Below are 13010 nucleotides of genomic sequence, written 5' to 3'. Positions count from 1 at the left end.
ATGGCATATAACTGAGCAGGGAAGGGGGTTGTGTATAATAGCAGAATTGGGCACTGGGCTGAGACATTCACCTGTGCTGTTTATTTCACTGCACAGTCCTACCCAGGTACTATTATTATCATCATCCCCACTTTACAGGTGAATAAACTAAGGTTCAGAGAAGTTAAACAACTCACCCAAGGCTACATAGCTAGTAAGTGGTGAAGCCAGGATTGAACTCAGCTCTGTCTAACTCTGAGCCTGAAGTCTTCACCACTACATCTGCTGAGTCCCTGGATGCCCCAGGCTCAAAGGTCTGGGGACTGCCCCCTCCTGTCTGCTCCCAGCCCTGGAGGTGTCCCCACCTGGTAGCAAACACCCGGCTGAGCTCGTCCAAGACATTGTTGAGTTTCACCTGGAGCTCCTTCAAGATGTCACTGGCCTCAGCATCCAGCTGAGGAGGGAAAAGGGACATCAGGTTAGGTTTACAGAGCATCCACACAAATGGGGCATTTTCCCATCCAACACAGGGAAAGAGATCCCAAGGGACTGGGGAGGAAACAGGCAAAGATGGTGGAGCTGCTTGCTTGGGTTAGAGGGAGTGGCTGAGCTGGAATTAATCAAGGGCCGGCAGGGATGCAGGGAAAGTGGTGACTCTGCCTGGGGCTTGCCTCACCTCCTTCCCTCCCATGGCTTCGAACATCTTCTCTAGCTGCACTCGGAGCTGCTGAGTGTTGTTCATGAGGATGCAGGGCTGGGGATGCAAACAGAGCAGGGAGTCAGGGCTCAAGACCCCTCCCCAGAGCCTCCCCCATCCACTGCTAGGGACCCCAAGATGGTTTTGGGGTCTGGGTCCAGAGGAAGGTCCCGTAGGGTCATTTGAGAATGGAAGACAGCATTTGGGACCAGATTCCTGGGAATGTTGGTGGGGGGTGGTTTCTGGAGATTAGCAGAGGGCAACAGGGCTCAAGTAACTTCTCCAGGGTGGGCTGGGCTTCTGGAAGTAACAGGAAGGGGGGAATTCCTGTCACACACCCATATTCTCCTACATGGGCTCAAAGCTTTACACACTTACATCCATACACCCTGAAGGCTTCATTCACAACAATCAGACAATGACACATTGAAGGCATGTGCCCTCACCTCCAGATCCCCCCAGACACACGTAGCCAGGTACATGGACACACACAGTTGGACACACAGAGACACAAGTATCAGAGCCCAGGGGAAGGATGGAGCCTTGGGGGTGCAGAGTGGGGCTGGGAGGGGACAGGACAGGGTCCCCCACAGGTCACCACTTTCTCCTTCTCCTTGGAGCAGTAGGAGGCGAAGTCCTTGGAGATGATGTCCGCATACTGGAGGAGCACATTACTGATGGTCTGGGGAGGACACAGACAGGGGGTAAGAACAGGGGCTGGGGCTGGGCAGGTCCATCAAGAGCCACTAGTGAGATCAGGGATGAACCTGAATCCCTATGAGCACTCAAGATGGACCACTTGAATGGGTGAATTCACCCAGGATGACCCTCACAACCAAGAGGAGATACCACCAAGTAAAGATGATTATTTTATGTAGACCCAGCTAAATCTCCATCATATTAACCCAGATAAATCTCCATCATATTAACCCAGCTCCAAGCATAAGCATGACTGGATCCCAGATGGAATCCCAATTCTTACTTGCAGTCCTCAACTTCAACCCAGCCTAAAGCCAATTAGCTGGAACCTTCAACCCCAGTAGGATGGTCCCGACCTCCAAACTCACCCCAATGCCCACCCAAATTCTACATAAATCCCAACACTCACTCCAACCTCAATGCCAAATTGAATCTCAATACTAATAGTAACCCTAAACACAACCCCAACTTCAATCCCACCCTCAACCTTGATTCCAGCTCCAAATTCATCTCCAACTTAAACCACAGCCCTGACCTCAACTCCAACCTCAACCCAAATGTTGTCCCCAACCACAACTCCAACACTGATCTCAACCCCAACCCCAATCCTACTGATATCACCAACCCCAACTTTGACCTCAATCCCAAACTTAACCCCAATCCTGACCTTGACCCAATCCCAATTTCAACTGCAACCCCAACCTTGACCCTATCCCAATCCCTCACCTGGACTCCATCCCTAACCCCACCTCCACTCCCGCACCTTGGCAAAGCGCCTCATATAGTGCCCCACGATCTGGGGGTCAGGGCACTCGAGTTTCTTGATGATTTCAAAGCTCTGGTTGAGCTGGGAGAAGACATCCACCACGGAGCAGGAGAATAGGGCATGCTCTGAGGTCTGCTGGAACTACAGTGGGAAGGAGGCCAGGAAGGAAGAGAGGGGTCAGAGCTAGACAGCCCCCAGCATCCAGCCCTCCTGCTCTCCATGGGGAGAACCAGAGACCAACTGGCCTGGGGTGAGGCGAATAATGTGCAAGGGTGACTAGAGGTGGACACAGAGGCTATGGGGAAGGTAGGGCTTCCAGCTCAATGATGGACTCTCATTCATTTGCTGAATGAACAAAATACTTTCAACACTATGAACAAGACGAAGATGGTGGCCACCTTTCAGAGACTGGTTTCATCTCAAGGGCAATTTTTGACCCCATATTGGATCCCAATGGACCCCAGAGGGAGTGAGACCACTGAGGGCAGACTAGGGGCTTGATCATGGGCCAGTCTCCTCACCCCATCCTTCTTGTCTCGTTCCAGGGCCCCGTGCAGGAAATCCCGGGATACTTCCTCATTCTCGTCCAACCATTGGATGACAAAGGGCTCAAACCACCTGGAATGGAGAGCAAGGGTGGGGTCTTGCCACCTCTTGTCTCCTGACCCTCTCCTTTGCCTAGTTCTGAATGGTGCTTGGGCAGGTCCTTCTCTCCCTTGAACTCACCCTGTGGCCTTTGGGTAGGTATCCCCCGCTTCCCTACCCCACCAGGCCTCAGTTACTTCAGTCACGAAATGGACCTCATGACACTGTTAGGGCAAGGCTCATACTTGCAGGGTTCATGGTTCAGATAAACTACCCATGGACAAGTGGATTTCCTCTCTGGGATCCCATTACCTGTACAGCAGAGGAGTATCTATCCCACAGTGCTGCTGTGAGCAGTGATTGACACAACACATAGTAGGTCCTCGGTAAATGGTGACCACCATCCTGCTCTCCAACACAGCCCGTGAGTCAGACATCCAGAGTTCAAATCCTGGCTCCGTCACTTATTGGATGTCATCCTGGCCAAGTCCTTCAGCATTAAACTCTCCATTTTCTCATCCACAAAATGGGAATTATAATGCTCCCATCTTATAGAATTGTCAAAAGGATTAAATGAGAAAAGGCAAAAGGCACTGCTCAGTGCAGTTCCTGATACTTAGGCATATTAATTGGGCTATAAGAGTCCATAGTCCAATGGCTGAAAATAGAGAATACCAGATTTGTATACCACTGTGCCCTTGATACCCAGGGAACCCTGAGTAGGTCAGCCCTCATCTCTGGGCCTCAGTCTAGCTGTCAGTGCTACAGTTCTGGCTTGGGGAAAGGGACTTACGCAGGGTATTCAGGCACACGGTCCTTGAAGGCAGGAAGCTCTGTCACATATTCATTGTACAGCCACTTGACCTTGAAGTGTAGGTTCATGTAGTCAGCGCTCTTGCACAGGCGATGCTTGTCATGCTCTGGTAGGGGAAGAATGGAAGGTCTCTACCCCCTGTCTTGGCAGCACCAGCTCTGGCCATCACAGGTGTCCAACCTCAAGCTTGAGGGTCCAGGATGCTCACAGCCTTGGAGGGGATACTACTGAGGCACAGCTACCTGCTATAACCAGGCTAGAAGGTATGGGGATGGGCACACTCACCCTCCATGGCATACTTCATGTCCTGGGCAAACAGGTTCCACATCACTTCGGCACTGATTTTGCCCACATTCAGCTCCTGGGGAAACCTAGTCAAAGTCATGGAAGTATGAAACCTTGGCAGATGGAAGCAGGGTGGCACAGGCTGCTTTGGCCTTCCCAGCCCGGAGGGTAGTGTGGGACAGACAGAGCGTTCTGGATTCAAGCTCCCTCAAAGCCACTGACCTGCTGAGTGACTTTGAACTGAAGCCCTTCTTCTCCCTGAGCCTCCACCCATCTATCTCTCCATCCCTTCAACCATTCATTCACCCAGTCATCCACCTTTCTATCCATCCATTCACTCACCCATCTGTCTATCTATCCATCCATCCATCCACCCATCCATTTCTCCATCCAACCAGCTATCCATCCATTCCTTTATCTAGCCATTCATCCTTCCACCAATCTATCCATTCACCCACCTACTCATCTATCCATCCATCCATCCATCCATCCAGTCAGCTATCCATCCATTCCTTTACTACTCATTCATCCTCCCACCAATCTATCCATCTATCCACCTATTCATCCAACCATCTACCCATCCATCTGTTCATCTCCCCATTCAATCATATCTCCATCCAGCTGCCCATCCATCCATCCACCCTTCAGTCCATCCATCCCAAATCCCTGATCTTAACTGAATATCTAACTAACCAAGAGATACTGGCATGCCAGAGTTAGGAGCCCCTCTAGCACTCAGGGAAAAATAAGACACAACAGTTCATTCAGCTAACACAGATGAAAACTCTACAGACATATAAATCTACAAACCAAAACTGTCCATACTCACACACAATTACACAATATACAATATTTCATATTGAAGTGCATTCCACAATTGTATGCACATATACAATATACAATTAAACCCATAGGCCACAACTATAAACAGAATTACACCCACACACAAGATACAATGCAATTTAAATGTAAAACATTTAGTAGAGTATCTAGCACATAGTAAATACTTGAGCAACACTGTCAATTGTTATTTATGAACCTACACACATATACAAAATTATATACATATGTACACGTTGTTATTCACACAAATCAACACATACAAAATACATGTCTGATTACACCAGTGATTTTATACATACACACAATTTTATGTTTATGTTTATAAATTATGCCGTATTTCATTCAGGCACAACCACACCTACAGTTGCCTCCACATACACATCAGTTTATGTGTAATTAGACATGATCACCTTTACACATAAGACACAAAATTGTGCACACATACACACACACATGATGACCTCCAGATAATTAACTGCATAGATACACAACTCACTGGTTGAGGCAGGGAGTGTAGGAATTTTTGTCTTCCTCAATGATGGACACTATGAGAGTAATCAGCTTGGACCAGAAGTCAAGGTTCTTGATGCTGGGTCCCTGTTCTTCTGGGGGAACTTCTCCCTTCTTGGCCTGGAGTGGGGAAATGGAGACATTAGCCAAATGGGTCCATAGGTGGGTGCCTCAGTTAGTTCATTATTGAGGGGCAGGAGGTTAGTAAGGAAGGGGTCCCATTAACACATGGGTGGTTCAGGTAGGAGAGCTGTATGAAAAGGAACTGAATTCATGTAAACTGGCCCAAACAGGACTCATGTCCATGCAGCTCAACAAAGCTTAATTAGACTCAACTCATAAAAGTGAATAGAACTGAATTTAGTTGAAAAAAACTGAAGCCCACTAAACCAAATGGAACTGAAATGAATGTCAATCAGGCCCATTTAGATTAACAGATGGAGATTCTCAGAATTAATTCAATGAAACTGAACCTGGGCCAATTATACTGAATGTAGTGGAATTAAACCTAACTGGATTGAATTAAACTCAAATGAATTCAATTGGATTGAACCTAATCAACTCATCCAAAATCAACATCATCCTAAGTCAAAATAATGGAAATAAATTGACTTGAACTCAACCCAACCTAACTTAATCTAATTCAACTCAACTGAGTCAATCCAATCCAACTCTACCTACTCAACTGAACCTAACATACTCAGGTCAGTTCAATCCAACTTTAGTCAATCAATGAAAATGAATGTAGCTAAATTCAACTGAAATGAGCCCAACTCAACCCAATTCATTTGAACCCAACTATACCTAATCCAACAACCCAGCTCATCCTCACTCAAGCCAACTCAACCCAGTCAAGAATAACTTCAAGTCAACTGAATATAAATAAATGGATTTTTATTAAATTAAACCCAGCTTAATCCAACTCAGTTCTGCTCACTAATTAGCCAAGAGTAATTTTAAGTCACCTGAATAGAAATAAATGGAACTAAACTGTTTATAGTTGAACTAAACCCAACCCAATTTAATCCACTGTACCTCAACACAATTCAATTAAAAGTGATTTGATTTCAATGAAGAGAATGAAATAAAATATCACTAAATTGAGCTTATGTGTTATCTCCTATCTGAAGCCCAAGGTGAGGTAGGGCCCCCTTAGCCCCTACAGTCTCCTGCAATTCCTCCATCCCAGGGCTAATCACCCTAGGTTGTGAATTTCAATGTATATATCTCTCCCTTCTAAAATGGTATGAACTCCTTGAAACCTTACTGACAATCCTGGCATTATATGTGTAGATAAAAAAAACACATGTTGAAAGATCTCAAATAAATTGAGTTGAAATGACCAAAACTCAACTCTACTGAAGAAATTAAATTCAACTCAACATTTATTGAACAGTGATTCTATCCTAGGCAAACTGCATGCCAAACTCAACTAAGTTTAACTAAAACTGAATTTATTGAGCATCTATTGTATATCAGGTGCTAAGCATTTATTTACATTTTATCTAAAGATAGCATCTCATTAAATTTTCTCCTCAATTCTGAGATATGGGTTTATGACCCCATTTTACAGAGGGAGATACTGAGGCTCAGTTAAGTCACTCGAGAAGGGGCAGACCTAGGACTTGGGCCAGGGTCTGGTTGGTATCCCCTATTCCATTCTGCTTTATCTGGGGTCCTCACCGGGTCTGTCTGGTACTCCCGACTATAGAGTTCATGACAGTTGTTGAAAATGTACTCATAAGTAGAGTTGAGGCAGGCTTTCACACAGTCTTTCACCACCTGGCTGGCTCGGGGTGGGCTCTGGAGTTCTTGCACCTAGAGGGAGGGAGACAGGCACAAGTCAGCATAGCTGGAACAGGTGGTACCCAGGAAGTGCCTACAAGTGGTTATGAGTTTAAGGAAATGTAGCAGTATGAAAGCAGAGGGTCATTGAGAAAGGGCACTACTCTCCAGGAGAAATGTTATTTGGTTAGGAGCTAAGAGTGCTAGAAAATGCCCGATGGAAAGCTAATGGGACTGGGTCTCCTTCTTACCTTCATCCGAAAGAAGGTGATGCTGGTGAGAAGGTCCACAGTGGATTTGAGGTCCTGGAGTCTCTCTGGGCTGCTGGCTGGGAAGTTATTCTGTTGAAAGGGAGAAGAGAGGTGGGATTATGGAAGAGGGCTGGGTAGAGGGAGACTGTTTTAGGGGAAATACAAGAGCCCCCCAAGTTCTAGGAAGTATGTGAGTGTCCATGAGAACACCTTGAAGCAACTGGGGGGGGGGGTGTCTGGTTGAATGCACCAAGCAAATTGGATAGGTACTGCCCACATATGTGTACACATGTCAAAGGAACACATTCCACATGTTAAGATGGGTCCTCTCATGTGCACACTGGCTGGGAGCTCTCCCCTACAGGCACAAACATGTGTAGGAGCAACCAAGTCATCATGCATGTACTTCTCACCCGATACATGGAGAGGTCGATCCGCAGGGAGTTGTGCAGCTGGTCCAGGAGCTTGACAAAGCGCTCTTTCTGAGGAGGGAGAGGAGGAGGATGGATGGAAGCAGGGACATGGGGGTCAAGTGTAGCAGCTAAAGGCGGCTACCATATTGGGTAAGTGCTTACTATACACTAAGTGTACCCCATCCACTATTGAACTGAACCATCGTGATATCTGTTTCCATTCTACAGAGGGGTAAACTGAGGCTTAGAGAGGGCAAGTGACTGGTGCAAAATCACACACTAAGTCAGTTCCAGATTGGAGACCAGGGAGTCACACAGGGTCTGACCAGCACAGGGTTGGGCTCTCCCTCCTCCCCCAGCCCCAGTCCCTGGGACTGACCCCAAAGTTGGAGGCAGCAAAGCGGTCAGATGCGGACACGTTGGTGGAGGCGGTGGTGTGCGCATAGTAGGCATTGATGTTGGCGAGCAGGGTGCTCATGACGGCGGGCACCCCAGGACACATGTACTTGGAGGAGAGGCAGGCAAAGTGGCTGGTGGGAGGGAGTGGGAGAAATTGGGCCTGGCATCCAGCCAGGACAGGCAGTGTCCCACCAGAAGGCCTCCAAGACAGCATCTGTAAGTGGCTCCCTCTAATCTTCAAACCATTCCCTCTGGCTGATTGTGTCTTCCAAGTTTCTCTCTGTCTCCTCTCTGGGTTGCCCATCTCTGCCTCTAACTCTGACTCTCACCACGCTTCAGCTCCCAGAAATGGCACTTTCCTAACCTCCAAGGGACTACAGAATGCCCACCACACCCACATCCTCTTTGGTTCCTTCTCCCAAGAATCCTTCCACCACTAGATCTGCCAGGGTCCACTTGGTGTCCCCCTCACCCCAGTTTCCTGCACCTTGCCCTCATGTCCACCCCAGCCTGCAGCCTCACGTCATGGCTTGGTAGATGGACTCTACGCCATATCGCATGGCAAATTCATCCACAATTTCCTGGGCTGTCTCATCATAGTAAACCTTCCAGGCGTCATCACCCTTGGCATCTGGGATCTTCACAACCCCATTGTTCTGCACATCTGTCACGAAGTGGAACAGGTTCTGCCACCAAGAGGGAGAAGGCATCATGAAGAGTGCATTGAGGCACAAGGGGTCAGAGATCCCAGGTCTGGGGCAGCTTACATCATCCATCTGTTTATTCATTAATTTATTCATCTACTCTTTCATCTATCCACCACCCACCAATTCATTCAACTACCAAAAATTTTACCCATTGACTCATCCATCCTTGTAACACTTCACCCACCTACCCACCCCTTTAATTATCTATCCATCTACTCATTCACCCATCGATCCAGCTACCCCAAAATCCACCTATCCACTCCTCTATCCTTTCATACATTCATCCATTTATCCATCTATCCACTCATCTATCTAAACTTCCATCGGTCTGCCTGCCCATTCATTCACTCATCCACCCACCCACCCATTCATCTACCCAAAGTCTCATCCATGCACTAATCCTCTCTTTTAATAATCCAACCACACATCCATCCCCTATACCTACCCACAACTTAATCTCTCCATCCAGCAATTCATCCATCCACCCATCCAACCATCCATCACCTATTTATCTACCCATCAATTTATCCATCCATTCATCCATCATCCATCTTTCCACCCATCCACCTATCCAACTGCCCCCAAATTTACTCATCCACTTATCCATACTTCCAATAGTTTAACCACATCTGTCCGTCGACCCATCCTTTTATCCACTCATCGTCTATTTGTCCATTCAATCATTTATTCATTCAACAAACTGAGTTCTCTCCAGGAACCCCCCCTGTTCAGGTCTGGAACAAATGGAAGACCTGGAGCTGGGTAGTGAGAGTCTGCCTGGAGGTCAGGGAGGGCTTCCCAAAGGAGGGGGCCCTGAAGCTGGATGAATAAAGAGTTTTCCAGGCAGAAGGAATGGCATGGGGGATAGTCTTAGAGGCCTGAGGATTGTGGATGGTGTGGCCGGAAAGAGGAAGGTGGGGCTGGGGCAGGCAGGAATTCCAAGTGGAGGCAATGTGGGAGATCATAGTGATCCCTGAAGGCAGGGAAGAGCAGTGGGCCTCACCTCATGCAGACAAGTGTACTGGACATGGTAGGGGGCCACCTTTTCCTCGCCTTTGATCTCCACACTGATGTGTAGCCGGATGGCACCTGATACAGCAGATTTGTCAGTCCGCTTGTCTGAAAAACAGAAATGGATGGCTGCATCAGAACTTTCCAATATAGGCCCGGGATATTTTAATGTATGCATGACTGTAGCCCTCCTGGACTCCCTGAGATTAAGACCTGGGTATCTTCTCGGATTGGCTCTCTAAACTTGTGCCACTCCCATTAGCCTAGAATTCACTAGGCCCTGTCTCTTCCTTCAACTAGGACTCCAGACCTTACTTCCTTGCTCAGGTTAAATTCCTGAGTCTGCATCTTCCTCTTTAACCAGCAGCCCTAGGCTGGGCTAGGCTGGGCTAGCCCTAGCATGGACTATCCCTGCTTCTCCCCCAGACTAGGCTCCCAGGCCCTGCTTCCCCCATCAAATCAAGATCTCCAGAATCTACTCATCTTAGACATCTACTCATCTCAGACTAGGATCCCCAGGTCTTGCTTCCTGCTCCATCAGATTGGGCTCACAGACCCTGCCCACCCCCCCATCAGATTGGGCTCCTAGACTAACTCCTCCTGACACTCGTTCCCCAATTTGGCTCCCTGGGGCGCCCTCCCTGTCCCTTGCAGAACACCACCCATGCTCACCCAGGTTGTACCACACGTCCATCTCGCCGCTGAGTGTCCGCACCTCGATGATCGTCTGTCCCAGGAAGTCATCAGATTCCCTCTTAAACCGCTGCTTCACACGGGACTTGATGTCATCATCCTCATCCCAGACACGCACCTTGATTCGGTCTGAGGAGTTGTGACATTCACTGCAGGGCAGGGAGAGCCAGAGGCTGGGGTCAGGTGGCTGGCACAGGCTGGTCTTGGAGTCCCCTTCAGTTGCCCCAGCAGAGAGCTCCCCCTCGGGGCTCAGGGGTTCAGCCAGTCACTTACAAGTGGAAGTTCTCCTCCCACACAGGGTTCAGGTTCCCATAGATGGTTTTTGTCCGTTTCTTGGTCTTCCCAACCTGGACAGTGACATAGGGGTCACTGGATCCTGTCTTGTCCTTTGCCTGCAAGCCCTGGGCACAGACCACTGTAAGACACACAGGACAAATACAAGTACAGGCTCAAGGAGTGAGGTATGCTGAAAACAGTCCCTGTCACGGGCTGCAGGTTGCTTGTTGGAGACACCTGTGACATGGCCTGAGGGCTTTGTTCTGACCACAGGAGCCCATGGGGACACCCACAAGACATAAAGGACTTGCTAGAGAGTTAACACCCAGGGAGCCCTCAGCTGATGCCGAATGGGAAGGTGCCCCAGGGCCACCCCTGGGTAGGACATTCTATACATTGTCCTGAAATCTCCAGCAGGACTGAGCTTACAGTTGCTCATGGAGTCACCTGTTTATTGGAAGCCACCTGTTTATGTGCCTTCCCTACCTGCTCCCAGACTCATATCTCCAGCCGCACTGGGGCTTCCTGGGGCCACTTCCTGGATACACATTGCCCTGAAATCCTCATCTTGGGGTCTTTCCGGGAAATTTGAATGAGGTTGGGCATGGATAAACACCCTAAGGCTCCCATCCCTGGGTAGGACCACTCTGCTGTGTGAGCTCAACACTGTCCCCCAGTGGTCCCCGAGGGGAATGAGCCCCAGTTGTCCGCAGCATTGCTTGATCATTGGCACCCTGTGTAGGGCTCCTTCTCTCCCAGGCTCACTTCTCAACTCCCATGGCATCACCTCCCAAAGAAACAATGTGCCCTCAACTCCTCTTCTTGGGGTCTGATTCTGGGGGAGGCACCAATCAAGACTCATCCAGATAGAGTGTCATGCGCTCACATTTGGAGGCATACATGCCCACCCTGTGAGCACAAACACTCACACATATGGACATGGGAAAGACATGGACACACTCAAGCACACGCCGCAAAAGGAAGAGCCATAGGAGGAAGCACAGGGGGCTAAGAAGGGACCCTGTGCACCCCCCCAACCCCCGCGGCCTCACCAGTGATGCTGATCTTGGCCGACCACTTGGATGTGCCGTCCAGCACGCTCTGCTTGACCGCCTTCATCTGCTGTGTATGTGCGGTCTTGGTTACGGCGAAGATCTCCTGGATGAGCTCGAAGATCTCAGGTTTGTTGCGCTCCCGGATCTTCATGCGGTCCTTGAGCACCATGATGATGTTCTGCGTCCGGTCCTCCGCCCCGTGCTTGGAGCTTTTCTCTGCAGCCCCTGCGGACGCAGACAGCAGTCACTGTCCAGAGCGCGCTCCCTCACTGGAGCGAGAACCCCAACTCCCATTCCAGAGCTTCCTCGGCTGTGGCCAAGGGTACTTTAAGCCATGGCGGCTCAGGTGACTCGCACCCCAAAGCTAGAACTGCTAGAGCTTTCTACCTGCTCTCTGAATCCTCCTACCCCTTGGACCCGTCAGTCCCCACCTGTCTACGCGAGTCCCCCCCCCTCTGAATCCCCGCCCCCTGCCAAGACCCCGCCCCTTCTCTGACTCCTCCCCCCACTCTGAGCCCCCTCCATCCCGAACTAACACTAACCCTAACCCATTTTTCTCCGGCGGAACCGCTGACTCTCAGGAACCCCATTCGTTGCACCGTTTAGCTAGTCCCTGAGTCCTGCCCCACCCCTCTCCGACCTCTGACCCTCTCACATCTCCTTTTCCCTCCTCTCGCCCCAATCCTCCGGCAGAGGAGTCCGCCCCGGTTCTTGCCCCGCCCCGCCCCGCCCCCCCTCCGCGGAGCCCCGCCCCTCCGGCCCCGCGCTCACGCTGCAGGCAATCGGCGTTGAGCAGGTCCTGGCACTTCTCGTGGCACTTGACGCCGCACTCGGTGCAGCGCATGCCTTGCCGCGCGATGCCCCACAGCAGCCCCTCGCACTCGTAGCAGTAGGTGGGCGTGGTGGCCGTCCACACCTCGAAGTTGTGTGGCGTCGTGCAGGAGATGGGATAGATTAAGGCTTGCAGGGTCTTCTTGTAAACGTGGTTTTTCTGAGGGGAGGGAGGGCGCCGGCATGGGGCGCTGTCCTGCCCCGCCCTCACCCCCTTGCTGAGTATAGTAAAGTCCCAGCCCCTCTCCCGGCCCCCACACTGTGGGAGCACGTTTCCTGTGCACGGATCCTGTTGACAGGGTGTTGCACAACCCAATTCTGGAAACTAGATTGCGGAGAGCAGAGAGCGAGGAATGCCTGTCTCGGCCACACTCTCCTCCTCCTCCTGCAGGAAGCCCCAGCCCAGCCCAC

At 50.0% G+C, this 13010-nt stretch overlaps 1 protein-coding gene across 1 annotated transcript in view; it reads right to left on the bottom strand.

Moving 5' to 3' along the window:
* UNC13A (unc-13 homolog A) overlaps nt 1-13010 on the bottom strand; it is a 58556-nt gene that overhangs the window by 15115 nt on the left and 30431 nt on the right. The window contains exons 16-33 of the mRNA XM_034996563.1: nt 12540-12759; nt 11766-11993; nt 10711-10852; nt 10417-10586; nt 9737-9852; nt 8549-8712; nt 8007-8157; nt 7628-7696; nt 7215-7304; nt 6862-6996; nt 5165-5298; nt 3826-3911; nt 3520-3646; nt 2663-2759; nt 2139-2282; nt 1275-1358; nt 656-733; nt 345-433 (exon numbers count right to left, since the gene is read on the bottom strand). Of these exons, the coding sequence (XP_034852454.1) occupies nt 345-433; nt 656-733; nt 1275-1358; nt 2139-2282; nt 2663-2759; nt 3520-3646; nt 3826-3911; nt 5165-5298; nt 6862-6996; nt 7215-7304; nt 7628-7696; nt 8007-8157; nt 8549-8712; nt 9737-9852; nt 10417-10586; nt 10711-10852; nt 11766-11993; nt 12540-12759 (2324 nt within the window). The remainder of the gene's footprint in view (nt 1-344; nt 434-655; nt 734-1274; nt 1359-2138; nt 2283-2662; nt 2760-3519; nt 3647-3825; nt 3912-5164; nt 5299-6861; nt 6997-7214; nt 7305-7627; nt 7697-8006; nt 8158-8548; nt 8713-9736; nt 9853-10416; nt 10587-10710; nt 10853-11765; nt 11994-12539; nt 12760-13010) is intronic.

The sequence above is a fragment of the Mirounga leonina genome, unplaced genomic scaffold (assembly GCF_011800145.1).
Source record: "Mirounga leonina isolate KUSES-001 unplaced genomic scaffold, KU_Mleo_1.0 Mir_94, whole genome shotgun sequence".
Lineage (NCBI taxonomy): Eukaryota > Metazoa > Chordata > Mammalia > Carnivora > Phocidae > Mirounga > Mirounga leonina.
This window is presented reverse-complemented; position numbering and strand designations above follow the sequence as displayed.